The 11,400-nt window shown below is 53.0% G+C and overlaps 1 protein-coding gene across 1 annotated transcript in view; it reads left to right on the top strand.

Moving 5' to 3' along the window:
* The first annotated feature begins 2,394 nt into the window (after positions 1-2,394).
* The window catches only part of IL12RB1 (interleukin 12 receptor subunit beta 1), a 32,021-nt gene continuing 23,015 nt past the window's right edge, over positions 2,395-11,400 (top strand). The window contains exons 1-5 of the mRNA XM_017501406.2: positions 2,395-2,428; positions 4,566-4,728; positions 7,952-8,011; positions 8,991-9,105; positions 10,849-11,018. Coding sequence (XP_017356895.1) covers positions 4,662-4,728; positions 7,952-8,011; positions 8,991-9,105; positions 10,849-11,018 — 412 coding nt within the window. The 5' untranslated portion in view covers positions 2,395-2,428; positions 4,566-4,661. The remainder of the gene's footprint in view (positions 2,429-4,565; positions 4,729-7,951; positions 8,012-8,990; positions 9,106-10,848; positions 11,019-11,400) is intronic.

Genomic DNA, 11,400 nt, shown 5'->3' with positions numbered 1-11,400 from the left:
CCCCACAGCCCATTGCCCCACAGAACCCCAGACCCACTGTGTCCATCTTGGTGGTTGCCAAAGCACCTTCTCTGGACTTTTGCGTCTGCTGTGGCCTCTGCCGGAGATGCCCTTTGATTCTATAAATTCTAGCTCAAGTGTCCCTCCTCCAGGCAGCCCTCCCTGCTTTACTTCAGGGCACCCAGTCTCCATCTGTCTCTGATCCCAAGGGGCTAGGGGCATCTGTGTCCAGCTTTTCACCTCCTGGGCCCTGTATCTCCCTCCCCACCAAGGTTTTCCAGCAGCTGCCAGACAGAGGCCACTGTGGAAAAACGACAATGACTAATCACACCAGCCAGAGGGTAGGCAGCTCTCACTGTGAGCCAAGCCCTCCTTCATACTCACAGCAGCCCATTTTGTAGATGGGGAAGATGAGGCCTCCGGGGGCCGACTTTGATGGGGGCGGGGGAAGCCCTGACGCACGGTCTCCACTCTGGGAGGGGCCAAACTCTGCTCCATGAGAGGCGGTTTGAATCCATCTCTTCACCTCCAGCTGGGGCCTCAGGTGGTTTGAGTGTCCCTGGGCTCAGTTTTCCCATCTGTGAAATGGGGCAGGTGAGGGGCTCTCCGGGAATTGGTGGAGTCAGGGGGTCTCAGGATGGTCAGCAGGGGGCCACAACTTTCCTCTAATCTCTCCCTGTTTCCTCCAGCTCTTTTATTTTCTGAGACAGGGTCTTGCTCTGTGGCCCAGGCTGGAGTGCAGTGGTGCATAAAGCTCACTGCAGTCTCGCATAAAGCTCACTGCAGTCTCGACCTCCCTGGCTTAAGCCATCCTTCCGCCTTGGCCTCCCAAGTAGCTGGGACTCCAGGTGTCTGCCACCATGCCCAGCAATTTTTTTTTTTTTTTTGGAGACCGAGTCTTGCTCTGTTGCCCAGGCTGGAGAGCAGTGACCAGATCTGGGCTCACTGCAACCTCCACCTTCTGAGTTCAAGCGATTCTCCTGCCTCAGCCTCCTGAGTAGCTGGGATTACAGGCGTGCGCTACCACACCCAGCTAATTTTTGTATTTTTAGTAGAGACGGGGTTTCCCCATGTTGGCCAGGCTGGTCTTGAACTCCTGACTTCATGATCCGCCCGCCTCGGCCTCCCAAAGTGCTGGGATTACAGGCGTGAGCCACCGCACCTGGCGCAAATTTTTTATGTTTTGTAGAGATGGGGGTCTCACCATGTTGCCCAGGCTGCTTTTGAACTCCTAGCCTAGAGCGATCCTCCTGCCTCGGCCTCCCAAAGTGCTGAATTACAGGCGTGAGCCCGCCTGCCTGGCCTCCTCCATCTTTACGTGTCTCTGTATCTCTGTCCCTCTCTCTGTCTCTGCCCCTCCCCCAGTCCTCACACATCCATCTCCCAGCTGACCCTGGCCTGGGCCCTGGGGCCAGAGAAGGCTGTTCTGTATGGGGTCACAGGGTCCCCGTCCCCACTGTGCCAGGCCCAGGACACTGAGTCTTTGTCCCCAACTCACTGACCTCATAGCCTGCCAGGCGCCTGACCCTGCCCAGCCCAGCTGCTCATTGGGGCCAGGCTTCTTGGAGGAGAGGCCTCTTCCCAGGAGGTTGAAATGCATGGCGTGACCCTGCCCGCTCGGGCCTCAGTTTCCCCAGATGCTCACCCCCAGGAGAGACCCTCCCCGTATCCCTCCTCAGTGCCCAGGACTCTGAGAATATTTCTTTTTTCTGTAGTTGATGCGCCTCGCATAACCTAAAATTCATCATCTTTTTTTTTTTTTTTTTTTGACAGGGTCTCCCTCTCTTGCCCAGGCTGGAGTGCAGCGGTGCGATCTCGGCTCATTGCAACCTCTGCCTCCCGGGTTCAAGCGATTCTCCTGCCTCACCCTCCCCAGTGGCTGGGATTACAGGTGCCTGCCACCACGCCTGGCTGATTTTTGTTTTTTTAGTAAAGACGGGGTTTCTCCATGTTGGCCAGGCTGGTCTCGAACTCCTGACCTCAGATGATCCGCCTGGCTCGGCCTCCCAAAGTGCTGGGATTACAGGAGTGAGCCACTGTGCCCGGCCGGAAATTCATCATTTTAAAGCAGACGATTCAGTGACATTTAGCACATTCACAGTGTTGTGCAGCCAGCGCCTCTCCCTGGTTCCAGAACATTTGCATCACCCCAAAAGGAAACCCCGCATACATCAGCAGTCACTTCTCACTCCCGCCTCCCCCCCAGCCCCTGACAACCACTCATCTGCTGTCTGCCTCTGTACATTTTCCTATTTTGGGTATTTTATATAAGTGGAGTCGTACAATATGTGCCTTTCCTGTCCATCTTCATCCACCCAGCATGATGGGTTTTTTTTGTTTTTGTTTTTTGAGATGGAGTCTCACTCGGTCACCCAGGCTGGAGTGCAGTGGCAAGATCTCTGTTCACTGCAACCTCTGCCTCCCGGGTCCAAGGAATTTTCCCTGCCTCAGCCTCCTGGGTGCTGGGATTATAGGCACATGTCACCACGCCTGGCTAATTTTTGTACTTTTAGTAGAGATGGGATTTCACCATGTTGGCCAGGGTGGTCTCAAACTCCTGACCTCAGGTGATCAGCCCACCTTGGCCTCCCAATGTGCTGGAATTACAGGTGTGAGCCACGGCGCCCGACCAGCACAATGTTTATTAGGGTTCATCCACGCGGTAGCTTGCATCAGATCTTCTCCACTGACATTTAGAGGCTTTGCCGACAGTGGGGAGGGAAGGGCAAAAAATGAAATACTCAGAGGCTAAGAAATGAAACATGGGGAAAAAAGAAGTTGCATGTCTTAATTTTTTTTTTTCTTTTAAGAGACAGAGTCTTGCTCTGTCATCCAGGCTGGAGTCAGTGGCACGATCACGATTCACTGCAGCCTCAAACCCCCTGGGATCAAGCTATTCTCCATCCTCAGCCTCCTGAGTAGCTAAGACTACGGATGCACAACACCATGGCCAGCTATTTATTTATTTCGAGATGGAGTCTTGCTCTGTCGCCCAGGCTGGAGCGCAGTGGTGCATTCTCGGCTCACGGCAACCTCCGCCTCCCAGGTTCAGGCGATTCTCCTGCTTCAGCCCCTTGAGTAGCTGGGATTACAGGCGCGTGTCACCATACCCATAGCTAATTTTTGTACTTTTAGTAGAGACAAGGTTTCACCATGTTGACCAGGCTGGTTTTGAACTCCTGACCTCAGGTGATCCACCTGCCTCGGCTTCCCAAAGTGCTGGGATGACAGGCATGACCACTGCGCCTGGCCTTTTTATTTTTTCTAGAGATGGGGTCTTGCCATGTTGCTCAGGCTAGCCTCAACTCCTGGGCTCAAGTGATCCTCCCACCTCGACTTCTCAAAGTGCTGGGATTAGAGGTGTGAGCCACTGAATCCAGCCCTAAAGTTGCATCTTTTTTTTTTTTTTTTTTTGAGACAGAGTTTTGCTGTTGTTGCCCAGGCTGGAGTGTAATGGCATGATCTTGGCTCACTGCAACCTCCGCCTCCCAGGTTTAAGTAGCTGGGATTACAGGCATATGCCACCATGCCCGACTAATTTTTGTATTTTTAGTAGAGACAGCGTTTCACCATGTTGGTCAGACTAGTCTCGAACTCCTGACCTCAAGTGATCCACCCGCCTCAGCCTCCCAAAGTGCTGGGATTAGAGGTGTGAGCCACCGCGCCAGGCCTAAAGTTGCATCTGAAGGAAAAAAGATATGAGGATCCAGGTGCACCAGGCTGGAGCTTGGGATATGGGGAGGTGGGCATTTTGGGGGGCCAGCACGCTGCAGGTTCTTTGTAGAATTTGTTGGAAGGATGAACTCAAGCCATCCAAGAACACTGCTGTCCTTCAGCTCTTGAGTCTCAGTCTCAGAAGCTGGCCAGATGACCAGGTGAGGTGGCTCACGCCTGTGATCCCAAGGTGGACAGATCATATGAAGCCAGGAGTTCAAGACCAGCCTGGGCAACATGGCAAAACCCTGTCTCTACAAAAAATGTAAAAATTAGCTAGGCATGGTGGTGCATGCCTGTAGTCCTGGTTCCTGGGGAGGCTGAGGTAGGAGAATGGCCTGAACCAAGGGAGGCTGATGTTGCAGTGAGCTGTGATTACGCCACTGCACTCCAGCCTGGGCCACAGATCAAGACCGTGTCTCAAAAGAAGAAAAAAAAGAATTTGGCAGCCATGCATGGTAGCTTACACCTGTAACCCCAGCACTTTGGGAGGCTGAGGCAAGAGGATTTCTTGAGGTCAGGAGTTCAAGACCAGCCTGGCCATCATGGTGAAACCCCATCTTTATTTAAAAAAAAAAAAAAAAAAAAGAATTTGGCTAGAGAGCGCCAGGGACCTGGCCAGGCGCATGGAACCACAGGTAGCCCATGAGGCTGGCACCTGGGCATTCTGGTCAGATCTGGGGTGAGCAGGACAGAACTCCTAGAACCCCGACTTGCCCCAAAGGAGTTTGTGGCCGCTACCATCACCGCCACCACGAAGCTGACTTCCTGGGTTTCTCTTTCACTTTGACTCGCCCTAGGGATGGGCTGTGACACTTTTATTCTTTTTTCTTTCTTTCTTTTTCCCTTGCTCAGCTTCAAATGTGTTCCGGAGTGGGGACCGGGCGGCTGAACCTCGCTGGTGGCAGAGAGGCTCCCCTGCAGCTTCGGGGCTCCACGTGGATCCGATGGGGCCGCTGGGGACCTGGGGGGTCCCCCTCCTCCCCCTCCTCCTCCTGCTGTCCAAGCAGGGCGGTGAGTCCCCCCACCCTGGCATGGCGGCTCCTCTTGCTGGGGGGAGGCGCATGTGTGTGTGGGGAGCTGTGGGCCTGCTCTGTGGGTTGGTTTCATCTCTCTGTGCCTCAGTCTTTCCTGCTGTCACATGGGAGATGGGCAGCCATGGCTTCTGGGATCAAACTTGGATATCTTTCCTCTGGTCTTGATTTTCTCTTCTGTGAAATTCACGAGGTCTTGATTCCTCTGTGAAATTCACTAGGCCTTGATTTTCTGTTCTGTGAAATTCACTAAATCTTTTCCACCTCTCCCAGTTAAATGAGAAAAGAAACCAAGGAAGGAATAAAAAGCAAGTATGTATCTAGTAGGTATACATAGGCTAGTATCTTATATATGTAGTTTAGAAGAGATAGACATACATAATATAGTGTATGCAGTCAGCTCTCCCCGTATCTATGGGGCAATGGTTCTAGGACCCTCTGCAGATACTAAAATCCAAGGATGTTCAAGTTCCTGATGGTAAAGTATTTGCATATAACCTACATACACCCTTCTGTATACTTTATTTATTTATTGAGACAGGGTCTCACTCTTTCACCAGGCTGGAGTCCAGTGGTCTGATCATAGCTCACCACAGCCTTGACCACCTGGGCTCAATCGATCCTCCTGCGTTAGCCCCTTGAGTAGCTGGGACTGCAGGTGCACACCACCATGCCTGTTTAATTTTTTTTTGGCATGTACTTTTTGCGGAGACAGGGTCTCACTGTGTTGCCCAGGCTAGTCTCGAACTCCTGGGGTCAAATGATCCACCCATCTCAGCCTCACAAAGTGCTGAGATTACAGGTGTGAGCCACCGCACCTGGCCTTGCCAGATACTTTAAATCATCTCAGGCCCAGTGCAGTGGCTCACTCCTGTAAATCCAGCACTATGAGAGGCCAAGACAGGTGGATCACTCCAGGTCAGGAGTTGAAGGCCAGCCTGGCCAACATAGTGAAACCCTGTGTCTATTAAAAATGCAAAAATTGGCTGGGCGTGGTGGCTCACGCCTGTAATCCCAGTACTTTGGGAGGCCAAGGCAGGTGGATCACGAGGTCAAGAGATCGAGACCATCCTGGTCAACATGGTGAAACCCCGTCTCTACTAAAAATACAAAAAATTAGCTGGGCATGGTGGTGCGTGCCTGTAATCCCAGCTACTCAGGAGGCTGAGGCAGGAGAATTGCCTGAACCCAGGAGGCGGAGGTTGCGGTGAGCCGAGATCGCGCCATTGCACTCCAGCCTGGGTAACAAGAGCGAAACTCCGTCCCCCCAAAAAAAAAAGAAAGAAAAAGAAGAAAGAAAGAAAGAGAGAGAGAAAGAAAGAAGGAAAGAAAGAAAGAAAAAGAAAGAATTTGAGCTAGTTACTCTCTGCTAGTTATTGAGCTAGTTATTCCCTGAAGCGGGAGAATCGCCTGAGCCCAGGAGGCAGAGGTTGCAGTGAGCCGAGATCGCGCCACTGCACTCCAGCCTGCGTGGCAGAGCAAGGCTCCATCTCAACAACAATAATGATATTATATAAACTTTCCTTCTCTGTACATTGGGGATTAGTGGGGTGCTGACTGTTTCACTGGCTCTGGAGATGCACTGAGAGCCTGTAGAGTGCCCACAGCAGGGCTGGCCACACCTCAAGGCCCCAGCGTCTTCAAGGGCCAGGCATGGCTGGAGACCAGCAGCGGGGAGGGGGCTGGGGGCACCCCACGAGGTGGCTTGGCGATGTGACAGTGAGTTGTCAGTTCAGGGGGAGGGAAGGAAGATGGGCTTTAGGCTGTCAGGGGTGGGTCGGGGGGGGTTCTGTTTCATCACAGAGAGTGATGGAAGGATGGAGAGCCCTGTGTGTTAAGCGCCCTTCCTCCCCCAAGGTTGGACCCCTAGGGCTGTTTCCTGGGGTGTTGCCTTCTCCCTCAAGGCTTCTGATCTGCCTGCGGGTCTCAGGGCAGGTCCTTCTTGTGGCGATGGGGGTGTCATGCTCTTCCTGACCCCATCCATAGTGGCGTCTCCCTCCCCCTGTCACCCAGTTCCACACCTGGCACACAGTGGCACTCCCAAAGGGCACGCGGTGGCTGAGGGAGGTCGCTGCCTCCTGGGGAAAGGTTATTGATGATTGCCGTGACTGCTGTTGGGCCAGTGTACTTGCCTGCGCCAGCCCTGGCAGGCCCCTCCCTGCCATGCAGCCTCGACTGTCTCTCCCCATGCCGGCTTCAGACACTGACGCCAATCCAGGCACACCCTACTTCTCCCTGCCCTCCAGACTGTGGATCCACTGTTTTTTCTTGCTGGAGGGACCTCCTGACAGTGTCTCCCAAATATGCATCTCAACCTCTGAGGACTAGTGGGTGGTGGATGAATGGATAGACAGGTGGATGGGTGAATAAATGAATGGATGGAGGAATGAATAAATACACAGGCAGATGAATGGATGGACGAATGGATGGATGGATGAATGTGTGGCTGGATGGATATATCGGCAGGTAGATAAATGGATGGGTGGGCGCGTCTATGGATGAGTGGATGAATGAATACATGGATGTGTGGATGGAGAGACTGGTGAGTATATGGGTGGGTGAATGGATGATAGATGAATGAATGCATGGATGGATGGATGAATTCATGGATGAACACATAGATGGATGGGTGGATTAATGAATACAGGGATAGATGGATGACTTCATGGATGGATGGATAGATTAATGAATACATGGATGGATGGATAAATGGGTGAATGGTGGGATGGATGGATGGACAGATAGATGCGTGGATGGATGAATGGATACATGGATGGTTGAATAGATGGATGGGTAGATGGGTGGATGGATGGATGGATGGATGGGTAGATGGGTGGATGGGTGGATGAATTCATGGATGGATGGAGGAATACGTGGGATGATGAGCAGATGGATGGATTAATGAATACATGAATGGATGTGTAGATGGGTGGATGGGTGGATGGTGGGGTGGATGAATACATGGATGCATGGATGGATGGATGGGTGAATGGGTGAATTTATGGATGGTTGGATGGATGGATGGGTAGATGGCGGATGGATGAATAAATACATGGATGGACGGGTGGTGGTGGTGGGTGCACAGGTGGGAAGGTCGGTGGGGGAGAGGGCTGATGATTACTTGGGTGTAGACCCCCAGGTCGAGCCTTCCCCCCACACAGTGCAAGGCCAGGGATGTCATTATGTCTTCACTGCCTTTGCAGCTGCCTGCAGAACCAGCGAGTGCTGTTTTCAAGACCCGCCGTATCCCGATGCAGACGCAGGTTCGGGGCAGCTCCTTGTGGTTCGCTGAGGATTATGCAGGGCTCTGCCTGACCCCATCCACAGCAGCCCCTCCCTCGGCCTTCTCCACCCAGCCACAGACCCAGCCTCGACTATGGTGTTGGGAGCCCCCACCCCACCCCCTGCTGGCCCATTCTCACCAGGTTCAGGGTGTCCTGGGGCAGCCAGCAGCCTCTCTGAACCTCATCCCTTCCCTAGCATGGTCTCAGGGCTGGTGTCTGTGTCTGTTCGGACTGGTCAGTACATTGGGAAAAGTACCTGTTATAAGCATAACCCGATAAATTATTGGAACATTTATTTTATTTATTTATTTTTGAGGCAGAGTCTTGCTCTGCCGCCCAGGCTGGAGTGCAGTGGTATGATCTCAGCTCACGGCAACCTCTGCCTCCTGGGTTCAAGCCATTCTCTGGGTTCAAGCCATTCTCCGGCCTCAGCCTCCCGAGTAGCTGGGATTACAGGCACCCACCACCATGTCCAGTTAATGTTTGTATTTTTAGTAGAGACGGGGTTTCACCATGTTGGTCAGGCTGATCTCGAACTCCTGACCTCAAGTGATCCGCCCACCTCAGCCTCCCAAGGTGCTGGGGTTCCAGGCGCGAGCCACCGTGCCCGGCCTTACTGTTGGAACTTTATGCTCATAATGCACCCTGCAAAGGGTCTGACACTGACCAGACACACTGTTCATTATTTTGTTTGATAGTGATTTACTGAGCACCTACTACGTGCAGACACAGTTCTAGACATAGGGACCTAGCCCTGAGCTCAGCTGACCTCCCAAGGTCACAGCCTAGGATTTGGAATAGGTTGAGGGAAGAGATGGCAGGAGATGAGGTGGGAAGGACGCAGAGAGTGTTTAGGACGAGGTGACGCTGAAAGATGTAAGCATCACCAAGATTTGTCCTAGCAACAAAGACCCCTCCAGACTCTGGTCTGTTCTGAAGCCGACAGGATCTCTTCCAGGCTCAGCCTCCGGCCCCAGGAACCTGAGCTGCTATCGGATACCCAGCGCTGGTTATGAGTGCTCCTGGCAGTATGAGGGTCCCACGGCTGGGGTCAGCCACTTCCTGAGGTGCTGGTGAGGACCCCTCTTCCATTCCCAAACCCTCAGCCACCACCCGACTCTTGCTCCAGCCCGCTCTGGTGCCCCTGCTTTCAGATTCGTGATCTTGGCTGGCTCATCCCTCCTTCCCGGACTTCCATCTCTCATCTAAGAAGAGAGGGTTCGAGGATTGTTGAGGGGGGTGCTCAGTGAGGGTAGGCATCCCAGGTGGGTGTCCATGAGGGCCTTTCAAGTCCTCCTTTCTTCTCCACCCTTTCACTTGTCCATTCATTCATCCATTCATCCATCCATCCATCCATACATCCACCCATCACCCATCCACCTACCCATCCATCCAGCGAGCCATCCATCCATCCATCCACCCATCACCCATCCACCCTCCCACCCATCTATCCATCCATCCATCACCCATCCATCCATCCATCCATCATTCATCCATCCATCCATCCACCCACCCATCCATCCACCTACCCACCCATCACCCATCCACCTATCCATCCATCCAGTGAGCCATCCATCCATCCATCCACCCATCACCCATCCATCCATCCATCCATCATTCATCCATCCATCCATCATTCATCCATCCATCCATCCACCCACCCATCCATCCATCCATCCACCCACCCATCACCCATCCACCCATCCATCCATCCACCTACCCACCCATCACCCATCCACCTATCCATCCATCCAGCGAGCCATCCATCCATCCATCCACCCATCACCCACCCATCCATCCATCCATCCACCCACCCATCACCCATCCACCCGTCAATCCATCCACCTACCCACCCATCACCCATCCACCTATCCATCCATCCATCCATCCACCCATCACCCATCCACCCATCCGTCCATCTATCCATCCACCCATCCATCCATTCATCCATCCATTCATTTTTTTCTTTTTTTGAGACGGAGTCTTGTGCTGTTGTCCAGGCTAGAGTGCAGTGGTGCGATCTCAGCTCACGGCAACCTGTGCCTTCTGGGTTCAAGTGATTCTCCTGCCTCAGCCTCCTGAGTAGCTGGATATACAGGCTCACGCCACTGCGCTGGCTAATTTTTGTATTTTTAGTAGAAATAGCGTCTCGCCATGTTGGCCAGGCTGGTCTCTAACTCCTGGCCTCAAATGATCCCTCCCAAAGGGCTGGGATTCCAGGCGTGAGCCACCGCGCCCAGCCGTTTCATTTATTTCTTCTCTCATGGCGCAGTCCGTGCTGGTAGATACTGGGGTCCCTCAAACTCCTTCAGTCCCAGACTGATCTCCAAGGAACCCTAGGCTGGGGGAGGAGGTGTACAGGGGGCAGAAAAAGATGAGGGGCAGAAAAGGATGCTGGGCGCGGTGGCTCACGCCTGGAATCCCAGCACTTTGGGAGGCCGAGGCGGGCGGATCACTTGAGGCCAGGAATTAGAGACCAGCCTGGCCAACATGGTGAGACCCTGTCTCTACTAAAAATACAAAACTTAGCCAGATGTGATGTTGTAAGCCTGTAATCCCAGCTACTAGGGAGGCTGAGATGGGAAAATTGCTTGAACCCGGGAGGTGGAGGTTGCAGTGAGCCGAGATCGGGCCACTGCACTCCAGCCTGAGTGGCAGAAAGAGACTCCATCTCCAAAACAAAAAACAAAAAAACAAACAAAAAAAATTTTTAAAAAAGATGCTGGGATGTGATAAAAAAAAAATTAAAAAAAAAGTCGGCTGTGGGGTCCACTAGGACCCCAGACTCGGTACTAACACCCTCTTTACTGCTGCAGCCTTAGCTCCGGGCGCTGTTGCTACTTTGCCGCAGGCTCAGCCACCTGGCTACGGTTCTCCGACCAGGCCAGGGTGCCTGTGCTCTGCACCGTTACACTCTGGGTGGAATCCTGGGCCAGGAACCAGACAGAGAAGTCTCCTAATGTGACCCTACAGCTCTACAGCTCAGGTCAGCACCTCGTTCTCCTCCCGTCCTTTTTTTCACTCAGAGAGGCCATCAGGCTTCGAAGCTGGAGCTGGAGGGGATTATGGGCCCCGGCAAGGGACTTGATACTATGAGGCCACTAGCCATTGTCACTTCACATAGTGTCACACAAACACTACTGTGACAAAGCAGTCTTTTAATGCCCCCTGACCAAGCCCCTATTACTGGGCACTTAGGTTGCTTCTGGTTTCTGCTATCCGTAATGCCGCCAGGACCTGACTGCGTTCTTAATATCTGTTCTCATGACTCAACGTCATGTATTTGGCCAGGCACGGTGGCTCACGCCTGTAATCCCAGCACTTTGGGAGGCCGAGGCGGGTGGATCACGAGGTCAAGAGATCGAGAC

The sequence above is a fragment of the Cebus imitator genome, unplaced genomic scaffold (assembly GCF_001604975.1).
Source record: "Cebus imitator isolate Cc_AM_T3 unplaced genomic scaffold, Cebus_imitator-1.0 Scaffold280, whole genome shotgun sequence".
Taxonomy (NCBI): domain Eukaryota; kingdom Metazoa; phylum Chordata; class Mammalia; order Primates; family Cebidae; genus Cebus; species Cebus imitator.
The sequence above is the reverse complement of the archived record's forward strand: the minus strand, read 5'-3'. Positions and strand labels throughout refer to the sequence as shown.